Consider the following 24,573-nt stretch of genomic DNA (forward strand, 5'->3'; position numbering starts at 1 on the left):
CATTAGGTAGTACTTACTACTTACTAGTAGTAGTTTTTTTGGTAAATAGAAAGTTCTTGTAGGCTCTGCATATGTGCCAGTCAGCAAATCATAATTTTGCCAAACACGTTTTCTTGGCAGGTCTTAATAACTTTCTAATTGCTAAACAGTAACAATTAAAAAATAAATTGACCGAAGAACTAGATTGTAAGAATTAATACTTGAGTTTAAACAAAAAAATTGAAGAATAAAATACTTCATGTCATATATAATTAATGAATAAAAGAAAATACATTTAAATATGTTTCATTAAGGTTTACATGTTTTTAGAGAATTCATTAAGAAAAGAATACATGTCCTTGTCACACCAGGTATGAGGTCCCACTTAGACTAACCACCATATTTACGTGTGTCCTTTAACTACCATACCATCGAAACAGCAAACTCATGCATGATCAACAACCATATTATTACATTCATCGATTACTTGTTTTCATATCCACATCATTTTTCAAACGCTTATCACTGCACTAAACATAACATAATAATGTACCACTATGTAGAGTTTGATTCAACGCTAACTTATCCACAGGAAGTTCTACCGAGAAGCACCTCAAAAACCATATCAATGTTCTTTAAGTCTTTTTTACCCAGTGTTAGTTATAAGAACTGGCTCAAGCCTGTTTGATCGAAATTTGGGCCTATAGCCAATTTGGTGTTAACACCGGCAAATCAGTGTTAAACCATAACTCGCTCCAAGCAGATCGAAGTAGTGCATTAGAAATCATGATTGTTGATGACTCATCATTACTAAAAAATTGTATTCTACTACACCAAAAGGATGATGATTTTTAAAAACCCTCTTAAAATATAAGGCGATAGTAATTTTATAAATAGAAAGAGTTTAACGATGATGATTTTAAAATTAATCATCATAAAATTTTGTGTTCAATGACGGTTAATTATATAACTATCGTTGAATGTAACATTTCACGCCGTTGATATAAATATTGTATCGTGCGCGATAGAGGATTTTATATTGTATTGTGCACGATAGAAGATTTTATAAATTTACATAAAATATACAATCATATATATTATATATTTGTACAATATAGATAAAAAAATATATACTTACTCACTCACTCACCCCCATGCCCTCCCTCCCTCACTCAACTTGTGCCCTCACTCACTGGCTGTCGAAAGTGTCTCTTGTGCCATGTTGTGTTGCCATCGTGTGTCATCATCGTCATAGAGGTAAGAACCCTCTATTTTGTTACTTTTCTTTCATAGACATTGGGGGAGTTGGGGACAGGCTTCAAGGACGTTCTACGACAGAACTTGATGAATGAGGATTCGTATGTGGTTAGGAAATTCAATGGACCTTGTTCCAAGGTTTTGAAGCGACCGAGGTTTCTCAACGACTTGCTCCCCGATGATTGTGATACCGTTGTCTTCTTCATTTTCATTCTCGCACTCGCAAGTAAAAATGTTTAGCTCAAATTTATTAGAAATCATAATAATTATGCAGGTTTTTCACTCTTTATTATTTGACCTCGATGATGATTTTATAGTTTTTTTTAATAAATTTCATCTAATAATAGAATGAGTGTTACTTATTATTACTATTATTACTTTGGAGCAAGTTTTGCTATTGCTTACAAATTATCTTTTTCCTGATGGTATTGACTTTTTTTTTTAGTTTTTGTTTTAGCGATAAGTGTAGATTTTCACTTGTTGATCCAAACTCTTTTCTTTCATTGAGACTAGTAGGTAAAATATAAGTTAGAAATTTTAACTATAAGAAAATCTTATTGAGTACAATCTTTATGAGGAGCACAACTAGAGGTGCAGGTGCAACAATGTTGGCTCCTATGATTAATCCATATGACACACACATGATTAAGGAGGAGACAAAAAGAACTTAGGGGAAGTGGTTGCCAAGACCTTTCTCACTAGGAAAGAAGGTAAATGCGCCATAAGTCATAACTTGAACTATGTAACAAGTATAATTACTTTTAAAGTATGTTGCATTGTTCATCAATATGAACTGGCTTATCCGTATTGCAATAGTATGATTGGAGTGGGTTCGTGTCTGCTTATCCGTATTCATGCTAACATGTTAACTGGAAGCCCAATGTTTTACTTGTTGATGGATGGTTATAAATTGAACTGAATGAACCCTTTGGTATCTTTTTTGCTCTGTAGAGACCAAACTTGCAAAGAAAAGTAATGATGCAATGCTGAAGGATTGATCAAAGGGTCTTCATTTGCAACCTCAAGGTAAGTAACACTGATTGAACCTTTGACCACTCAATTCTAACACTAACAAAAAATTTCACTATTGTGAGGTCAATCTGACAACTACTTATATAATTATAATCACTTAATAATTTATTGATAATTATTTGAGCATAAATTATTACAATTTGTTTGGATCTGGTTTTTGAAATTGTAGGTTGAGTTTGTTGTAAAACAAAATAAACATTAAAAAGCAACATCGGTTTCTAAAAAATCGTTTTAGAAAGTATACATTCTAAGACGGTTTTTTTAAAAAAAAAGTCTTAGAATTTATACTTTCTAATACAATTTTTAGAAAAATTATCTTTAAATCCTCACATTTTTAACATTTTTTAAACAAAAAAAATACATTCTAAAATAGTTTCTAAAAAAATCGATGTAAAAATCGAGATTTTAAAACGGTTTAAAAATCGTCGTGAAAATGTTCACTTTCCACGATGATGGATTCAAAGACGTTGAAAATCGTCGTGAAAAGTATTAAAAAAATTATATTTGAGGCTTTTTTGTAGTAATGCATGAAGTATTGGCGACAACAATATATAGTGGAAAATGCATATAATTATTTGTGTAAAGTTCTATTTTTTTCCTCCATTCATATGACTATATGGGGTTAATTATGGAAATGGGTAATTTTTTAAAAAATTTATCATGATGAATATTTTTTTAAAAATTACTAAAAAAGGGTAAATCATACTTTGATATATGATTTCATAATGAAGAAATCGTATATCAAAGCATGATTTTACTTTCCATTTGTTTAAATTTTTTTTCTAAAAACTGAAATCATATTTTAAAATACAATTTTAGTTTTTTTTCTAATGAAATTGTATGTTAAAATACAATTTATAAAATAATTAAAAAAACATGTTGAAATCGTATGGTAAAATATAATTTCCAAAATATTAAAAAAATATTAAAATTGTATGTGTAGTATACGATTTCAAATTTTAATAAAAAAATTAAAAAATTAAAATTGTATGTGCATATAGTGTAATAATTTTTTTAAAAACAAAATCGTGCTTTGAAGTATTATTATGGTAATTTTTTTAAAAAAACAATATCTCATTATGGTGCAAGAGTAGACTATATTAGTATCAAGATGGTTAGTTTGGCAATAGAAACTCTCACATGATGAATTAATGCTTGAATATTTTTTTTTCTTATTTGAATCATTGTTAAAAGTTAAAAGAACTGTTTATGTTTAATTTTTTTATAATGTTTTGAACATAATTGCTCTAAGAAAGAATACATGTGGAAGTACTATATAGTTTTATTAAATTCTAAAGGAGTAGTCATATACTTGTGTTAAGATTGATAAAATATCCATATAGTAATATAAAGACATTAGCTCATAAAAACTCATTGTTGATTTTCGACACAAGATTTTGATCACCCAACCTCCCAGGGCGGGGATCTCAATGTGAACTTATATTCTGTACTATCGCCGGTTGCCAAAAAAACAAGAGAGGCTTTTGATATAACTCCCTTTTAGCTAAGTACACTATCATTTATCTTTTCTTATTCTAATTTTGATTATCTTATATACCCTTTACACTCATAACATTTATACATAACCATTAGATCAAAATGTTCAAGAATAATTTTCTGTTTTTAACATTTTAGAGTGTACTTTTTGAAACAGTTTGTAAACATTTTGAAAAGTATTTTATGAAATGTTAAAAAATAAAATGTATTCTAAAAAGTACTTCCTAGAACATTTTTTTTTTTTACATTTTGAAAAACACTTTTTGGTATGTTATCTTGTGTTTTGAAAAGTACTTTCCAAAATTTTAAGAAAAAAAACCCATGTAAAGAAAAAAGCATGTACAGTAGTATAACAATTGAAATGGATAAAACATATAATTGATATCGATCATATGTTATTGCATATATAAAATAGGCATTAATGATGTTGTGTGAGGGAATAAAAATAAAACATGGAAGGAAAGTAGTTGATTGCACAAACATATTGCATTATTGGAGTTTGCAGGATGAATAAACCCTAACACGAAGCAAGAGACCAAACAAAGAAGGAACAAAGGGAGCTTGGGGGAAGAGATTAAAGGGGATAAATGGAGTGAAGGATGGGAAGCAATGTAAAGAGAGAGGGAATGTGTTGATACTATGAAAGAGGGAGTGTGTTATGCTGAAAAGGGGAGTGTGCAAGTGCGAGAAGAAGGTTTGAAAAGAAAAATTTATTTAAGTAATTTAACTTTAAATAAAAAAAGGACAAAAGAGTGTACTTAAATAATAAAGGAGTGGATATAGCAACAAAAAAAAAAAAGATGTTGCGGTGGTGAAATAAAAAAACAGAAAATTGAGAGAAAAAATGATAACTCTTGTCAAAATAACGGATATTTAGTCATATTAGTTTTAAAAAGTACAAGAATGCTTATTAAAAAAATAAAAATTACAGAGATTTATCTTAAATTTAATAACCTTAGTTAATTGTAATTTGATGTATTACTATTTTTGAAATACACAAGAGAGATGAAAAAAAAAATCCGGTATGTCCTCCGGTGATTGCGCACTAATCCCTCCCCACCACCACCCAGTGTGGGTCAAAAGTCAAAAAGCTCATTGAACCCATCGATGACCATTCTGCACCGTCGGATCTAAAAGTAGTAGCATCATCAACTGCAATTAATTAATCTCTTAACCAAAAAATAAAGCCAGACACAATACTAATAAAAACCGAAGTAACTCTACTTTGAATTTATACGTCCCAATTTAATAAGAATTCTAAATTTTTTTATACATTAAAAAAAATGGAACAAAAAATCTTATATCATTTTTAATTTATTTATAGATATTTTTATCTATCATTAATATTATAAATAATATAAATAAAAAAATAATTACATTATATTAAAAAAATTAAAATAACAATTATTTTGAAACAAATTTTTTTCTCTTACAATGATTATAACGAGAATGAGCCAAAGTAAATAATATTTTATGAGAGCATTTATCTTCGTTCATAGAAATCTTTAAATTTTCATTGACTTTTTCATTAACTCAATGAATCCCATTAAGTAATTATTTCCACGTCACATTCATTTAGTACACCTAATTTACCTAAACATAAATAAATAAGACTATAATATAGATACGGGTGATGAGTTGGCACATAGGAAAGATCTGCACCGTCCGATTGAAGCTGCATCGGTTATGATGAGGCTCAGCAGCAGCGACACAACTGCGTGTTCCCATGCTTTCCTTGGCGCCAGTAAACTTGAACGAAGAAGATTTTCCAAGCGTGGTGTGCAAAAGTGCGCGCACCCAACCCCACACGCTCTCTCTCTCTCCTCTTTCTCTCTCTAGAAAAAAGCACTCAACAAAAATGGGGACACGGTGAATGAGAGAGAGAGAAAGAGACAAAGAAGAAGAAGAAGTTTTAGAGAGAGATAGAAAAAAGCGAGGAAGGTGAATGCACCGCAATGCTTCTTCGATTTCTTCAGCTATGGATTATGCTCCGCTTTGCTTGTGTTTCATGTGCAGCACGGCAAGGTGAGCTTCAACTCGCTCGTTTTTTTTCTATTTTCTCTATCAGTTATGCGCATTGAAGTGGAACTTAATATTTTTCTTCATCAAATTTGGATTGTTGAGTTTTCTCACTCGTTGAATGCTTTGATCTTGAGAACCTTAAGAGTTGTAAGCTTTTCCAAACGTTGAAACTTGAAACAAATTACGACCTCAATTCTATAATTTGATGCTTTAGCTTTTCCATTTTTTTTCAAAACTATGCTTTACGAATTTAAATTTTATATTCTTATTTAATAATTGCTACAATAGGAATTTATTACAAATGATAAAATAAGAGTATTTTAGTCTAATTATAATAATACAGTATTTTACATTCATGAAATGTTTGTTAATTTTTGTGTATTAATCTTTGAACAGATATGAAAAAGAGATAGGAATTTTAAGTTTTTAACACAATTTTCTCTGAAATATTTCCAGTTAGTGAAAGTTTGTTAAACAGTTAACACTATTATTCTGATGAGTAATAACTGTTACCATATTGGAATTTGTTGGGTATGGTTTGTCTGTTAAGCTTTAAATGAGCACACTTGTTGCAGAAACCATTGCATATAAGAATAGAGAAGAGAGAGAAGAGAAGTGTAGGTATGATAGGTGATATAATTTGATAGGAAGAGAAAAATAAAGAGAAAATAAAGGTGTCAACTAGGTGTATAAGATATATGAGTGTCAAAAAATCAGAACTCAAATATAATTCATCAACATTTAATAGAAGTGATCGAATTTCATTTTTGCAATTTATTTGCAATGAACCAAATTTATATTTGAGATTTACAACTGAAGAAGCAGTTTCTACGTGATTGTAGCTGTTTTCATGGTGAATCGGAGTTTCAAGCTTGCACATACTACAGAGGATTGTGATTTTCAAACGTTGTGTATGAATATTTTGTGTTTTTCCCTATTTTTGATTTGGTTCAAATCACTGCAGACCCATTTGCTATGCACATAAGCTGCGGGGCTCGTCAAAATGTTCAAACAAAACCAACCAACACCCTTTGGCGTGAAGATTTTGGGTTTACAGGAGGGATAGCTGCCAATGCAACTCGTCCAAGTTTCATTACCCCACCACTCAACACTCTTCGCTATTTCCCCTTGTCTGAAGGTCCACAAAATTGCTACAACATTAACAAAGTGCCAAAGGGTCACTACTCAATCAGGATCTTCTTTGGACTTGTTGGTCGGTCTAAAGATACCAGTGAGCCTCTATTTGACATTTCTATTGAAGGCACGCAAATATATTCTCTGAAACCGGGTTGGAACAAGCAGAATGATCAAGTATTTGTTGAGGCGCTAGTGTTTCTTACAAATGATTCAGTATCAATCTGTTTCCACAGCACTGGTCATGGGGATCCAGCAATCCTTTCTATTGAGATTCAGCAAATTGATGACAAGGCTTATTATTTTGGCCCCTGGTGGAGTCAAGGGATAATACTTAGAACAGTTAAAAGACTGAGTTGTGGTTTTGGGCAGTCAAAGTTTGATGTAGATTATGGAGGGGATTCCAGGGGAGGGGACCGATTTTGGCAACGGATTAAAACTTTTGGCGATGAATCTGATCAACCTAGATCAGTTGAAACAAGAATCAAACAAGCTTCACATCCACCAAACTTCTATCCAGAAACCCTTTATCAGTCCGCGCTTGTTAGTACTAATAATGAACCTGATTTAACTTACGCATTGGAGGTGGATCCCAACAGAAACTATTCGGTTTGGTTACATTTTGCAGAGATTGATAATTCAGTGACTGCTGCGGGGCAAAGAGTCTTCAATATTATAATAAATGATGATCATGCTTTCAAAGATGTTGACATTGTAGAATTAAGTGGGGATATCTATACTGCCCTTGTGCTTAATACCACTGTTACTGTTAATGGGAGGATTCTAACAATAACGTTGAAACCAAAGGAAGGTAATCTCGCCATAATCAATGCCATTGAGATATTTGAGGTTATAATGGTCGAGTCAAAAACTATATCAGAGGAAGGTACGTGTGCTGATTCCTACTACTGTTAACAGTTTTTTCAACAAGAATGTTCTTACTAATGATGTATGGTATTTATTGCATTATTAAAGATAGCATACATTGAATTTGGTAGAGAACTTGAATGACTTTGAAATATCCACAATCAAGATTTGTGTTGGGTCATTGGATGCAAGTGATAATAACATTATGTGAATGTGCTTAGGAGCTGTATTAGTGATATTGAGTTATGTGATTTCTGGCTTCTTTTTTATTTCTAATCAATTTTTGGGTCTATTGCGTGTCAAAAGTAGACCATGGAATTTATGCCCAATCAAACATGTTAGATCCCTTTGTCTCCTTTTGTTTTTCCTTTATTGAATGCTTTTGGACTTCTTCCTTACCTGTATCAGAGATGATATTTATTGATCATTTGCTCTATAAGACTTGTTCCATTTATTTGTTCTCTGATTCATGAACTATCAATAGTAGCAAATGCTGCTTTTGGTAATTTGAATGCATGTTAACTTTTACAAATTTATGATTGTCTTTTACTCTAGTTAGTGCTTTACAAACATTGAAGAAGGCATTGGGGCTTCCACCCAGGTTTGGGTGGAATGGTGATCCTTGTGTTCCTCAACAACATCCATGGTTTGGAGTGGATTGCCAATTAAACAAAAGTAGTGGCAGCTGGATCATTGATGGACTGTAATTTCTTGTTATCCTTATGTAAAGCTTTTCTTTCTTTTTGTAAATTCGATTGTGTGGTAGACTGGTAGCCTCTAATGCTGTTTTCGTCTTAATAATTCTTTTATTCTCTTTCATTTTATCTATCTGTTCTCTCTAGTTATACCAAAACCAAGAATATTTTTATTTCTTCAGCTTCAGATCTTCTAGAGGAAGGAATAGATAACCTTCTATTAGGGAGAAAAAGGGAAGATTTTTGTGTTTAGGCTGTATACATTTATGTCTGTATACATTTATGTCTGAACAATGACAACTTACATATATATTTTTCTAGACATGTTTCTTATTAACGCATTCAGGAAGTGTAAATTTTTACTTTGTTTTGTGATATATATTTACTATGTTTCTCATTTGAGGGAGTAACCCTTGAATTGACCCTCTCCATTCTTAAATTCCTTTGGGTCAGTTTCATTTTTTTAAAAGGTTAAAGTACAATTTTAGTTCATATATATGACACATTTTTAATTTAGACCCTACATGAAAATAATTCTCAATTTAATTTAATCCCTCTACATATAATAGTTTTTAAATTTGATTCTCGTCATTTGTTTGGAGTTACAACATAGTGAAGTATAAGGATTAAACTGAAAATAAGTGTAAGAAATAGAAGTGCTATATTTTTGGATCCTATACATGAGAATTATTTTTAATTTGGCTCCTAGACTCCTAGCTGTACTTCACAGTAATAATATAGATATCAAATTAAAAATGAGTATCACATATAGGGACAAAAAGTATGCTTTAACCCTAAAAAATTGTAGAACTACACCCAGCACTAAGATAAGAGATTGGTTCCACTATGGTACAAAGACCTAGTGGTTTGTGTTGAGAACTGTTGAATATTTAATCGTGTTGAATATTCCATATCAATATCTTGGTTTTTATAACTGGGATAATGAGTGCTTCATGTGTTGATGAACAGTGGTCTTGACAATCAAGGTCTGAAAGGTTTCTTGCCAGATGACATATCCAGACTACTTAATCTACAAATCCTGTGAGTTCCATAAAGATTTTTAAGTATTTTGGAAATGCATGTTGTATGCATAAATATTTATGTCAATGCATGGATGTATCATGTATGTATTATGCTTCATGTATTCGTGGTCATAAAACCTGCTTATGAAGGCCTTAATCAAATAACTAGTGACAAATAATTGAGAGTATGTCTGAACTTGATAGGCCAAGGTCTGAATTAGGCAGTTATAATTCTGTAGTGGAAAGTTATTGAGAAACTATTTTTATATTAATCTTGGGTTAGGTATTTGTATGCTATGATGTGATAGTTATAGTGATATATAGGTTGTATGACAGACTTGTAGAAAACAATTAAGGTGTCAGATTGTTATTCCTTTTGCTTATTAGCTTATGAATTGCAGAAACTTGAGTAAGAACAACATCCATGGAGCAATTCCATCCTTGCTTGGTACAATAACTAGCCTGCAAGTACTGTTAAGTAATCTCTTCCTCTTTTTCTTTTCCATGTGATATTGTTTCCATTGTTTTAAGATTATGAAAGGAGGGAAACGTGTCCCATGAATTGTCTTGGCTTTGGCTATCACGTTATTGTCATTTCTGAGTGCCATGTAATCATGCAGTGACCTATCCTACAACTTATTCAGTGGATCAATTCCAGAAAGCCTTGGACAGTTGACATCATTACAAAGACTGTAAGATTCTCCAGTGTTTAACTAACCCATAAAACACATATGAAGGCAACAAATGTGTATCACAATGTCTTCATGCAGGAATCTTAACAGCAACCTCCTATCTGGAAGGGTCCCATCAACTGTAGGAGGAAGACTACTCTACAGAGCTAGCTTCAAGTAAGTAATCAAACATTAAACTCTAGACAAACTATAGAATGCGTAATTGCAACGACAGGATATTCCACATGTACATGTTTGTTCACTTTGTTCTTGCTAAGTAACAATTATTTCTAAGTTTAACTTGTGGATGCTTGCAGTTTTACTGACAATGCAGGTCTGTGTGGTTTACCTGGATTACCTACATGTGGACCTCATCTTTCTGGCGGTGGTAAAATTGGCATTGGATTAGGGGCTTCTTTTACATTTCTCCTTCTTATTACCTGTTCATTTTGTTGGTGGAAAAGGCGCCAGAATATCCTCCGAGCTCAGCAAATGGCAGGTAAAGGATATTCATAATTTGTGGATTACAATTACGCTAACAAAACATTGTATGTTCCACTTTCACTTCCATCATAACAAAACATTGTATGATGCCTAATAATATAGTATATTCCACGGATGACCTTGTGAGGCAATAAGCATTAAGAAATCATAGAATGAGAATTTATGCTTGTTTTCTCTTGCAGCAAGAGCAGCCCCATATGCGAAGGCAAGGACCCATTTTTCACGTGACATTCAGATGGCAAGGCATCATAATAATTATGGCAAAACCTCAACGGCAGCTGAGAATGGGCCTATTTTACTTTCATGATGACATCTCATTATTCTGATACCTTACGAGCCTGTCTCAGTATTCCTCTGTTCCCTGCCATCAAGTGGTTTTTATTCTTTTAGATTGCAGAATTGCCCTACTAATATCGTAGATGAATGGCACTGTAATCTGATCGATCTTCTAATGGTGCTTGTCCTCCATAATATCGGGTTTACTACAACAAAATACTGAGAGTTTCCTGAGACATTTAACTTCTAAGCTGAGAAGTGAGAACTCCTGAAAATTGTAAATCAGAAAATTTTGTTCATTATCGTGGTACCCCCTCCTGGAGACTACATAGAAATTATGAAGGAAGAAAAAGTTTCTATATACACGTAAGTATGTATGTGCAGTCTCATTAAAGAAACTAGCCACTTATTCCGTTTTTTATACGGATATTTTTTTAATTTAAATATGTATAAATAAAAATAAACCAAGGTATGAAGATTTAAAATTTAGATTAAATTAAATTAAGAATAGATACTTGAAATAAAAAATATATATAAATAAAAAGTAGAATTAAATGTTTAATCTAGGGAAAATGCACATAATTTAAAAGTTTATGAAAAAATTTATCCAAATAGAAAATAAATATTTTATTTCGACCATTTGTGTCAATTTGTGAAAAGTAATCAATATAAAAAATAATTAAAATATTCTTATTTTTTTCTATTTTAAACATATATTATATCAATTTTTTTTTATATGAATAAGATATCAAATAATTTTGATTAATAGTATCAAAATTTATAGATATGATATATACGAAGAACTTTTAATCCATATATGACTTTTAAGATAAAACTAATCAACTATGGAAAGTTCTTGACAATGTAATAATTGATATAAGTTATATTAATGTAATTCGATCATCTCCTTTTATATAGAAAGAGAATATACACCAAGTGAGATGGATTTTAATATAAGAGCGTTAGAAGTGAAACTTTACTGCGAAATTGTAATTGCAAACTTATTTCTTGAACAGTAATCTAACTCTCCACATACATCTGAATTATAGAGATCAAGCAAAGTAAAGACTTTCGACTCATAAAATATGATGAATTATATGCCCTCCATAAATATATTGCAAGATTCGGTACGCTATGACAAGATTTAAGATTTATAAATGCTGCAAATGAGCTAAACTTGAGTTGCTCTAAGGAGTTTCTATGTGAAATTGTATCTTGATCTACTAAAGGTATAATATATTTGCAACCTAAAATACTAAGGTACAATACTATAATATAATTGCTAGCTACAATACTTCAAATTCATGAAAAAGAAGCCACTTGCTAGGCGTTTTCTGTGTCACTTGAGCCAGATTGAGAGCCAGTTAGAGAGCCAGCTTGTGCATCAGAATTCAATTCCTCCTCTTCATTGTCAACTATCGTCCACCTGTTACAAGCATCAACAGCAATTAAATTTTACTTAGCTTGACATGAATATGATCAAATTCAAAACCACATTTTAACATTTAACACTATACCTCTCAAGCACAAACTTCCCTTCTTTGTATATTTCATTCTTTTCATGTGTCAGAACCTGAATGAATCCAAACTTGTTGTTATTACTTCAAACTGTTTTGAGCTCATAAAAACGTTATTCTGATATATATGTTGGTAAGAACAAATTCTTGATGCAGGAACAAAGAAAGACTTAATTAACAAGTGCTTGCATGTATGTGTATGATGTTACCATGGGTGCTTTAATAATTAAATAGATAATCCTTCTAAATAAATCCAGAAGCAACATCTTTCCTAATGGAATCAAATGTTTAAATACTTTGGGATTCTCTTTCCATGATATCTAATTTAATTCCAAACAGGAATACATTAAACAAAAACAAAGTTTAATGGGAAAGCATCTATTTCAACCACCTTCTCCTAGGATATAAAACAACACTTTATACAGTTAAAAAGATAAATCATCCCTCTAAATGAAGCTTACTTTTTTCATGGTAGATCATAAATGGATTATATACACAATAGATAGGTAAGATATAAATTTCTCATCTGATTGTTCATTTATTAGCAATAAAATCGTTGGAAGCTTGAAATAGGGTAAATTTAAGTGTTTAATATGTTTTATGGATAAGATTCATTATACATTTGTACTCATGGGGTTATAGACATATAAAAGTATTGGATTTTAAATTTCTAATGTGCTCACATATTTAATCAACTTCATTGCTAGTTTTAACTTTCAAGACTCACCCTACCACAAATTAATGATGTTGCAGAAAACCCTCCTGTATAAAGTATGACAAGAAACGAAACTACAGGTGCAAAGGTAAAACTCACATATTTCCATCCAAGAGGTTGTCCACAGCTGCAACAAAATATGTCTTCAACGGTGTGCAGTCCAGATATCATCATTCTGTCCACCTGAGGCCCAAGCGTTACGTTCACCCTATTAGAGGCCAAAAGTTAACAAACAAGGACGCAGGAAATAGTTAGTAACAAAGGTTCAATGTAAGGTGTTGATAGATGAAAGAAAGGTGCTAATTAAATAATTATGCGAGTCAGAAGAAAATCCTAATTCTTTTCACATCATTAATAAAACCATAGTGCTTCAATCCAATTCCCCAAACCAATAGAGGAATAACCTGAGGGTGGGGGAAGGACCCTGAAGGTGGGGAGGACCACCAAAATCATCCATAACAAAATACTGAAAAATATAGAAGATTGATGTGAAAGTACAATAATAACCTGAAAATTCAAGGAAGGAACAGAAAAACATTTCAAACAACTTACACTTTGCTGAAAAGGTATGCTCTCCCTTGACTGCAGTTGAAGTTCTGATCATCACAGAAAAACAAACTAGAGTCAAATTGCTAGGGAAGATGGAAAGACTCGTACACAAGGAAGTAGGTACATTTTCAACAGTGGAATAAGTAGCAGCAATACATGACAATTATATAGGACAAGACTAAATTTGATTGTAGAACTTATTTTATGAATTTGGATATTTACAACTTGTTCTATAGTATACCATTATAAATGTAGCAAGCAGAAAGTTAGCTTACAACACAAATGTGAAAGAATTAGCAGTAACTAGGATCCTCATTATGCAGTCAAATTATATTACAAGAATTTATGTGGAAGAAGACTAAATGTACCAAAAGTCTCAAGATATGAAATAATTCAATTTCCTTTACAAAGCAACAGCAATCACAGATATTGAACCATTGTCTACTATTTACATTTAAGTTCAGGATAAAAAGCACATTTACAATGCTATGCATCTTCAATTGCAAAACCTTAGCAAAAATTCAATCTATGAATCATGTATAGCCACAATAAAACATCAACAACAAAGTCTTATTCCACTAGGTGAGGTCAGCTACATAGATCACATGATGTCATTTGGCACAGTTAAAGACCAAAGTTTCAGAGATAATATTAAGCCTTAGATCTCCTTTGATGATTTCCACCAATGTCCTTTTTGGTCTCCTTCTTCTTTTCCCCAAACTAAAAATCATACAATCTACTCTTCTAATTGGCGCCTCTTGTGGCCTTCATTGTACATGTCCAAAGTACCTTAACCGATTTTCTATCATCTTTTCCTCAATGATTGTTACACCAATCTTTTCTTGTACATAGTCATTTCATATATTCTATCATTTCTTATATGACCGCACATTCATTTTAATATTCTCATTTCTAGTACCCTAAGGCCTAAACCCTAAGCCACAAGCAAATGCTAGCAAAATAAACTAATTCTAATCAACATTATCTCACTCATAAAAGCTATGTTGATATTAGGAGACCTTCATTTTAAATGAGAGCTCCCAATTTCACACACACTATGGAAGTGGAGTAGTAGAAGTGTGACAAAACAAAATGGCAAGTGACTCAAAAGCAGTCTTACATTTCACACTAGCAACTTTTCTTGTGGATTGAGTGTTTATTTAAAAAAAAAAAAAAAAATCTCCTAATCTAAGTCATTTCTTTGGTCTGTTGCATTGAAATAAGTGAAAAAAACCCTCCTGGTCTCCATGTACATCCTTCAACAGGCCACAGGTTCTAAAAGAAGGGACATTTGTCTTACAGAAAAGCATACAGAGTACACTTGTTCATTCAATCATTTCCAAATCCATGGATTCCCTCTGATCAGAAGAATTTACAGTGGAGCTGTGAGCTGAACATGTTCTACCTCGATATTTAACTTTTTTCCCCTAGAGTAAACTTCTATTGTTCTCTCAATAAAGTTATTCCAGTTTCAAAAATGCAGCACTTCATTAACCCCAATTAGTCCCTAAAAGATTTATGTATTTACCTATGAGAAAAGTTGTCTTTTTCATCATTACCTACGCAATCCAATGTTAGCTAGCATATGGTTCTTTACAGATTAAAATTAACTCATAAGATTACTGTCCCTGGCTGAATTTTCACCCACAGCTAATCCCTTTGATGACAAAAACCGTTAATTGATTGTACTCATGAAATAAACATTTGCCCCAATTTCCAACCTAGAATCATCCCATATATCATTTAGCCCTTTTCAAACAGCAAATACCAGAACCATGAATACTATGCGCTTGCCTCAATTCATAGACTCAAAATCATCCTTCTCCAATTGTACACATCATCTTAATCTTAATGGAAACAAAGAAAATCAGCTAATTACTAACGCTCTAATTTATCAGAAAGTGGCACTGCACAATGGATTCTGTTTCCAGAAACTGATTGCAACCCAGTTACTTCCAATCAATAATCCACACACACAAAACAAAAAAAATACTAACTTTCCTCACTATCAATTAACGGGCTCCTCCAGGTTCCGATTGATAATTAAAAGTAGTAAAAATTCAATCTCTCACCAATCGAATTCTTCACTTCAGAAAGAGTTCATGCTCATAACAAACATCAATCATCAGAAGAAAAAAACTTTTTTTATAATATTTTTTCACAAGTATTCAAAATTGAATTTGAAGAGAAGAAGCATACCCGAGAGAGAATGTGATCAGCGAGGGCAAGAGGGGTGTTGCAGAATTTGCATCCGTAAGATCTGCCATCCAATTCAAGAACAAAAACCCTCCCCATGTGAAACTCACTCTCTTATAAACCCACACAACACAACACAACCAACGACGACAACCTTTGCACAACAACCTCAAACGCGCAATTCTACAGTGCCCTGTTACCTCCGTATATAAAGTCTCTCCTTCCTCAATCCTCCCTCCTTTCGCTTCTTCTCTTTTTGGTTTTTTGTTAAGATTAAAATGGTTTTTAAATGGCATTTATTAAAGACCATATATTTAAAATAAGACTATATCAATTAAATATTTTAGCTGTCAAACAAATCAATTAAACATTTTAATTTAAAGGAGAGACTTGCCATGCATGCTAAAGTGCTAGACAGCTAGAGTGTTATAGACTATAGTATCTGATCATCTTGGAAGCTAGAGCCTATACTATAAGACAAGTACACCCAATCACAAATATCAATCCAATGTTATCTATATATATATATATATATATATATATATATATATATATATATATATATATATATATATATATAAATCCAATATTAGGCGAGTAATTGTTGAAATTAAAAAAATATATACCCTTTTTGTGTAAGAAAATTAACTTCACAATAGTAATCAATTAACTTTTCTTTAAGAGAAAATAGTCAATGTATTGGTTTTTTTTTCCCAAATTACACTTTCTCTCTCATCTTTTCTCAAATTACATATATTTTTGGAAAATTTCTGGATACACTCAATTTTCATGCTGTATTGGGAAATTGGGTTTGATCACCTCGACTTTCTTACCGGCTTTTCTTTAATTAATTTGTATGTTTAAATTTTTATTTTTATTTAAATTATTAAAATAATATAAATATTATATTATATAAATAGATTTTTAATTGATTTTAAAGATACTTTTTTATTAAAATAACCTTTTTAATAAGAAAATAATATTATTAAATATAATTACTTGTCCTTTTATTGTTTAATTTATATAAGACATTTTATAGGGGAACATTTTTTAAAATCTGAATTTTATCTAATAATATATTTGTTTTAGTAAAAAAATTAAAACTTTTAATATTATTATGTTACTAAATATAATTTGTTTATTTATGTCATTAGATTTTTTAAAAAATGATAATACTTTTTGTTTAACAATTTATTTATAGAAGAACAATATATTATATTATAAATAAAATATTTAAATAATTACATTTGGGTAAGATAAAACTTAAGATAAAGGCATATTGAGACAATTATTTCTGTTATGGTCATGTTGTTGGCAAATTTCATTTTTTTCTATTTTTTTGTTAATTTTTAATAACAAAATATTATTTTAATAATATTAAATTATTTATTTTTTTAATAAAAATATATTATTTTAATAATATTAAAAGTTTTAATCTTTTTACTAAAGTAAATATATTATTATACAAAATTTAGATTAAAAGAAATATTCACCTACAAAATGTCTTATATAAATTAAATAATACAAGATAAGTAATTATATTTAATAATATTATTTTCTTATTAAAAATTGTTTTTAAAATAAATTAAAAATATATTTATATAATATAATATTTATATTATTTTAATAATTTAAATTAAAATAAAAATTTAAACATACAAATAATTAAAAAAAAACCTGTGGTCGGTATTCCCAATGTAACATGAAAATAGTATATATTGAGAAATTTTCCAAAAAATATATGTAATTTGGAAAAAGATAGAAAAAAGAAGGTGTAGTTTGAGAAAAAAAGAACCAATGTATTCATATTTTTAAATAGTTTTATATTATCAGATTATTAACTGAAAATTTGAATAATAATTAAAATTAAATAAATAAATAAAAACATGTAATTAATTAACAATTAAAATTAACTTCACAACAGTAAACAATTAACTTCACAATAATATAAAATTAAATTTTCATAATCTTGAATAAACGCCTAGTTAAATAATCTGGTCAAGCGTGACTATAAGATTTTGATAATAAATAAAATATGTGTATTAACTTTTTTTTATAACTAAAGAATGTAAGATATGTATGATTTATTTTAAATTTTAAATTAATATTAGTAAACAAATATTTAATGGTTATACATTTCCAGTTTACACGGCCAATCAATAATTTTCAGTTAACTTCACAACAGAAGTTTGTATTTTACACTATGATGTGCCACACACACCTCTCTTTCTTTTTACAACAAAATCAATTAATGATATATCTTTTTTTATAAGATTTTTTAATACAATTTTATAATAAAAATATTATAGGAAACATTTAATATTTTTTGTTGGGTTTGGGTAATAAATTTCTTTAATTAATATATGTGTTCTGATGTGAGAAGATTTTTTTTTTTACTGGAATTAAGAAGAAAAAAATATAATGAAAAAGGTAAACAAGAAAAAATAAGTACATCCTAATTTTTTTCATTAACATGTTAATAATTTTAGACAACAGTTAATGCTCTTTTATGATTAGTTGAAATTTAACGATAATTACCAATTTTGATGAGTGTTGTAAATTAATGGAAAAAATCGTTAAATGAGAATTGTCACTAACATTTCTTATAATCTAATTTATTAGTAAAAATATTAAATTATTTATAATGCTCATAAAATAATAAATATATATAGTGTGTGTTTATATATCTATATATATAGTATATTCTATTTATTATTTATTAACTAGCATGATACACGTGTTTCTGCACGGACGACTCAATTGTTTTTGTACATCTTATAAGAAATAAATATAATAATATAATATATATCCAATTTAATTATATAAGGCCGCTCTTATTAAAAGAATCAATATTTATGTGATGAGTATATTATTTACAAAAATCTAAACTATAATTTTTGGGTCATTAAGAACAAAACAATAAGAGGAAAACCTTTGGATGCAAATATGCATACTAAAAAACATGTTCTTTTAGTCCATTGATCCATAACATTTTTCTTTTAATTTAAAAAACAAAATTAAAACCAAAAATATAAAATACTTAAAAGACTAAGTATTTTAATCTTATTAAAATTTATAATTTTTTTAAATCAAAAAATATATAAGTGAGCATTATGAATAAATATGGCAATAGAGTAAGCTGGCTGGGGAAAGGTATGTCGTTCTTGTCCCCATTCTCACTCAATAAAATAAAAAAATAAAAAATAAAATAGTTAAAAGAGTGAAAAGTGTTTTAAACACAGCAAAATCTATAATTATTTAACATAAAAAAAATATAAGTAATGATTGTAAATAAACATAACAAGAGGATAGGACAATGATGCATATGTTTCATCCCGTTCTCATCCCCATCTCATCCTTGATCTCGGTTGGAGATAAAATTTTGTATTCACCCTCATCCCCATTTATTAGGTATATTCATTATGTCTCCATCCTTATCTACTAAAAATTGTTATTACTTTATAACAATATATTTATAGATATTTTAAATTAGATTTAAAATAATTTTTAGTATAAAAGTCTGAACCTTATAATATAAATATTAATCAACAATTTTTTTTATGAAATTATTTTGATTTTTTTATACAATTTCTATTTAAAACCCATTTTATAAATTTTTAAAGTAAAAATAGATTTAGCTAAATGATTTATAAAGTAAAAATATTATTGTTTAAGGTTGGATATATCCATTCCATCCTCATCCTTCCACTAAAAATGACTATTACTTTAAAATAATATATTTTTAATCTAAGTATAAACATGAAAGAGGAAAAAAGATAAAAAAAAATAAAAAGAGAAAAAAGTTTTGGAACAAAAAATTAGAAGAGAGTTACATGTACCTTATGTATTTTAAGAAAAAAAATTATATATATATAATAGATCAATAAAAATATTGATTCATATTATTTAAAAATAAAAAATTATAATATAATATTACAAAAAAATATTTAATATAGTACATAAATAATAGTATGTAATATCATAATAATGCTATAAATTATAAATATATTTTTACATATGTAATAATAATAAGAGATAGGGAAAAAAGTGAAAAGGAGTTGGTAGGAGTTGTGCTTTTTTAGAAAATAGAAGAAAAAAATCTAAAAAAAGAAAAGCAAATGAAAAAAAGTTAGAGAGGAAATAAAAGAAAATTGAGCAGTAAATGTTTTATTAAATTGTGACATGTGTTTTATAAAAGACCATTTTTTTTCTATTTGTTTGATATAATAATATATAATAGATAAAAAAAAAATTTTTTTTCTTTTTTTTTACATTTGTTAACTATATAATATTTTTAATGTAATATAAACTATCTTTTAAATATCAACATGATAGCTATTCATCAGAAAAAAATATGAACATATATGTTAAATATAATATTACACAAAACGAAATATTTAATAAAGTACATAAATGATATATAATAATAATAATAATAATAATAATAATAATAATAATAATAGAGATTTTTTGTTAATAGAATGGTAATGATTTTTGTTTTATAATTAAAATTATATATGAAAGAGGAAAAAGATAAACAATATATAAAAAAGAGAAAGAAAGAGAAGTTTTAAAGGAAATTTTTTTAATAAGGTGTCATATGTGTCTCAAGAAAATTTTGTTTTATTAATAAATATATATATAGATATATAAACATGTATCATATATATATATATATATATATATATATATTATTTTTTTTTTTTTTTGAAGAGATGGAGTAATCATTTGGGATATCCAATATTATAATGTAATATAGTCATACTTTTTTACTTCTATACAGTCAAACTTACTCTTTCATCATTTAATAACCGTGAATAGTTTTATTCCGAAATTAACCACTGTATTAAAAGCTCTTATTTTAAAAAAAAAACAAGTAAAAATTGATTATCTCATTAATATATCTATTTTTTCTTGTATACAACAATAGTGACAGTAATATTTAAACTTAACATCTTATACAAATTAGTCAAATTACCAACAATCTTTGTTAGTCTTTAATATGCACATTAACACAATTTTTTTTGAAATATATATAAATAAAATGTTTAATATAAATAATTAAAATAATATATAAATGACTGAATCAATAAAAATTAAATTTATAGAAAGAGCTTATTTTGTATACATTGCCAATGTAAATTATTTTACATTTTCAATTAATAAAAAGTCGTATCAGATATATTTTTTAATGTAATTATTATAAAAATTAATAAATTTTTCTTAAAAGATGATTTATGATTAAATAGTAAATTTTCTATAAAAAACATGAAAATGTTGATTTTTTTATAAGACAAATGTTATCGTACTGATCATCTGTACAATGGAATGCTTAACCCAAATACAACTTTACAATGCATCCCAAAGAAACAGTAGGCACACCATCTTAAACAGTGCTATAGGATGAGAAAATAGAGAAGAAGAAGAAATCACCATTACAACACATTAGATATTTCACATCAATTTAAAAACTGACGTAATATATCAATTATTGAGGCGTTACACATTCAGGTGATGCAGAAAGTGGAGACTTAATTTTTACATTGGTTATTGAATCAATTTAAACAAGGTTTTTTTTACACTAGTTACTAATAGAACTAAGGCAATACATCAATTTTATTTTACATCGATTACTAGCTGGACCGATGCTAAAAAGTTTTAGCCTTATAGGTATTTAAACCCTCGTTAAATGCATTATCCTCGATCTACCATTGTTTTAAAACTCCCATTAATTTACTTGGGGTTCAAAATCTTCTATCTTTGAAGCCCAACCACGGTTATGTATTAAACCATTGTAATTAAGAGGCAAGACAAATTTAAGTCAATCAAAGAAGACTAACTTGTTTCCACCCATAAATGCTAATACCATATTAAAGCTTTTTAGATAGATATATTATGTATTTAAGTATTTAGTTTGTCTTAATATAATATTTAAATATTTTTTTTGTCTAACAAATATGTCATTATTTTATTTTTAATCTTTTGATTTTTTTTTTATACTTTCAGTCCTGCAGATTTGACATGGCACTTGCTCGCATCATCATTTGTTAAAATGACACTTGCCAATACCAACAACCATTAGCTACATCAACAATCATAATTTTTTTTACTGGCGAGGGTTAACAGAAAAAAAATTGAACTCCACGTATAAGTTAAAAAAATTATAAGAATTAAAACTACAAACCCTAGCGACTAAAAATATATTTAAATAATTTTATCAGCACAAGTTAAACAATACAATAACATTTATTATTTTTATTCATTATTAAACAATTACACGATTTATGATGTTTTTTTAAGCAAAATAATAAAGTAACATACATGCTAGCACAATATGTTTTATCATCCCATTTCAACAAACTATAGTACCAAATGGATAAAATTACTCCCAAACAAAATGAACACACTATATATGTCTTTCCAATAAATGCACTATTGGAAGATATGAGCAAAGATCTTCAACTCTTTAAGCACTTCACAACTTTTTGGGTGGTGATCTTGCTTCAAAGAGTTATTTCCCCTGTTAGTTTTGGAGGACAGTTATCAATCTCCCAGAATAATGTTTCTATTAAATGCTGAATGTCTGGGTCCATTTCTGCATCCTCACAAACAGCTTTTCCTTTTTTCTCCAAAGCACAGAATACTGGTTCTGCTTGATTAACTATCTTAGTTGTGCATTTTCTTTTTTTGCATACTTTTTCAGCGCATGGTTTGGACACATGATCGCTTCCATGTGACCCTTTTGATTGTTTTGCCTTAATCCCTCTATTCATTGGAGAACTATTCACCCTTATATTAGATGTTTTCTTGAATGAGAAGAATGTCTTCCATGGCTTTTTAACCCTCAGAAGGAGCATTTCCATCAGTTTGATTTATATATATGAATAAGTTCTTTGAAGTTTGAACAAATCAACATCGTTGTAGTTGTCAATGATTTAACATGTTTAATGTAATAAATATATTTTTATTTATTAAAGAGTTCCTTTCTTTATGAAGTTTGACTTTAGAGTCGTTAAGGAAATAAAAAAAACTGGTTTTGTTAACAAATTTATAATTTAAAAACTTCAAAATATTAAAATAGTAAAAATTACATAAAAATAACAATTTGAAAGCTTGAAAATATTTAATACACTTTTAAGTGGTCGTTGTGAATAATAAATGCTAATTTTATTTTGTTATATATTCTATTTAAATTAAAAATTATTAAATGAGAAAATAAATAAAATTAATTAACATATTCAGTAAAAAAATGTTTAATATTATTATTTATTAATAAACATAATTATTAAAAAAGTTAAGTGAATTTGGAATTCTTGAATCTTATTAAATAACACCTGTTCAAAAAATTAAAAGATTTGTTAGTAATTAGCCTTATACAGTAAACTTGTTAGGAAAATTAAAATACAAAGTATTAAATAAAAACAAAATTTTAGAAACATAAAAATTCAATATTCTTGCTAATTAAAATTTAAAAATATTAAATATTCTTTAATCAGTATTTTAACATTTATAAGCATGACTATAAAATTAATTATATTAAAAAAATAAAAATAAACTACTTATTATATATTTGAAAAATCTAAACCATTTAAAAACAACAATTTAAGAAAAAAATCATAAAAAGTTACCATTTTAAAAAAGTTATGTAGATTTATTTTTTAATTTTGACCATTCAAATATGATCAAATGGTTTATATTTATAATTATAATTTCTCACAATATTCAATTATTCTTGGTTAGTTAAATCAAATTTATATTTATGTATAAAAATTAAAATTTATATTTAATAGAAAAGATAATACAATGAAATAAAATGTATAGATATATTATGGAAAAATGTACAATAAAGAAATAAATTATAAAAGAATATTCAATAAGTGTTCATTAAATACAAATTTTTATAGACTTATTAATTATTTATTCTTTTAGAATTAAATATTTAATATTAAGAATAGAATGCATTAATTACAAATTAAATAATTCTTAAGAATAAAATAAAATAATTATAAAAATAAAGACTTTTCAAAGACTCGTTAATTTTAAAATTACTTGAGTCTTATTTTGTTATTATTCATCAAGTTTATTTATTTTTTTCTAAAAATTTGAACTACAAATTAATTTATTGATTAAATTTTTATAATAAAACAATTTCAACATTTCATTTTATGCTAATTTATTTAATTGCTATCTTGTAACATAATTGATCTTAAACTTAAATTTTTATAATAAAACAATTTCAACATTTCATTTTAGAAATTTTGTTAAAAATATTCCACAATCACATGAATTTACTATAGAAAAAATGTTAAGGCAACTAAGTTCATATTATAGCTTACTAAAACTTAAATTTGTTTCAAGAGTAATAAATTTTTTTCTTTTCAATTCATTCTCTTTTAAAAAATTAACTATTGAGTTTCAAATAAAGAAAAAGTCAAAAGAGATTTCATATTTTAAATTTTTTTCAAATAAGTTATGAATAAAATATAAGATATGATGTGTTTTTTTGTTTAGATTACATGTATTCTCAATTAAAGATAATTTTATTTGAATAGAATAAATTTATTATTGATGACAAAACTATCTTTTATGATATTTAATGTAACTACATGTTAAAAATTCCAACCCGAGAACAAGAACCCA

The 24,573-nt window shown here is 28.1% G+C and overlaps 2 protein-coding genes across 2 annotated transcripts; one reads left to right on the plus strand and one right to left on the minus strand.

The window, feature by feature from the left end:
- The first annotated feature begins 5,533 nt into the window (after nt 1-5,533).
- LOC100816156 (receptor-like protein 4) lies at nt 5,534-11,377 on the plus strand. Its single transcript, XM_014778131.3, has 9 exons — nt 5,534-5,790; nt 6,752-7,807; nt 8,344-8,491; nt 9,453-9,524; nt 9,907-9,978; nt 10,126-10,197; nt 10,276-10,353; nt 10,494-10,675; nt 10,863-11,377. Exons 1-9 carry the CDS (start codon nt 5,721-5,723, stop codon nt 10,985-10,987), a joined length of 1,875 nt encoding a protein of 624 aa, XP_014633617.1. The 5' UTR covers nt 5,534-5,720; the 3' UTR covers nt 10,988-11,377.
- A 665-nt stretch (nt 11,378-12,042) lies between these two features.
- Nucleotides 12,043-16,214, minus strand: LOC100499933 (uncharacterized). Its single transcript, NM_001251277.3, has 5 exons — nt 15,937-16,214; nt 13,741-13,784; nt 13,288-13,396; nt 12,474-12,529; nt 12,043-12,382 (listed from the first exon to the last, which is right to left on the minus strand). The coding sequence occupies exons 1-5, from the start codon at nt 16,030-16,032 to the stop codon at nt 12,280-12,282; spliced, it is 408 nt and encodes a 135-aa protein (NP_001238206.1). The 5' UTR covers nt 16,033-16,214; the 3' UTR covers nt 12,043-12,279.
- Nucleotides 16,215-24,573: the final 8,359 nt, after the last annotated feature.

The sequence above is a fragment of the Glycine max genome, chromosome 7 (assembly GCF_000004515.6).
Source record: "Glycine max cultivar Williams 82 chromosome 7, Glycine_max_v4.0, whole genome shotgun sequence".
NCBI lineage: Eukaryota > Viridiplantae > Streptophyta > Magnoliopsida > Fabales > Fabaceae > Glycine > Glycine max.

Coding starts and splice junctions, on each gene's coding strand:
- LOC100816156 (XM_014778131.3), top strand. CDS start 5,721: ATGCTTCTTCGATTTCTTCAGCTATGGATTATGCTCCGCTTTGCTTGT. Junction 9,525..9,906: donor CTACTTAATCTACAAATCCT/GTGAGTTCCATA, acceptor TATGAATTGCAG/AAACTTGAGTAAGAACAACA. Junction 10,676..10,862: donor CCGAGCTCAGCAAATGGCAG/GTAAAGGATATT, acceptor TTTCTCTTGCAG/CAAGAGCAGCCCCATATGCG.
- LOC100499933 (NM_001251277.3), bottom strand. CDS start 16,032: ATGGGGAGGGTTTTTGTTCTTGAATTGGATGGCAGATCTTACGGATGC. Junction 12,530..13,287: donor AACCTCTTGGATGGAAATAT/GTGAGTTTTACC, acceptor GGATTCATTCAG/GTTCTGACACATGAAAAGAA. Junction 12,383..12,473: donor GGGAAGTTTGTGCTTGAGAG/GTATAGTGTTAA, acceptor TGCTTGTAACAG/GTGGACGATAGTTGACAATG.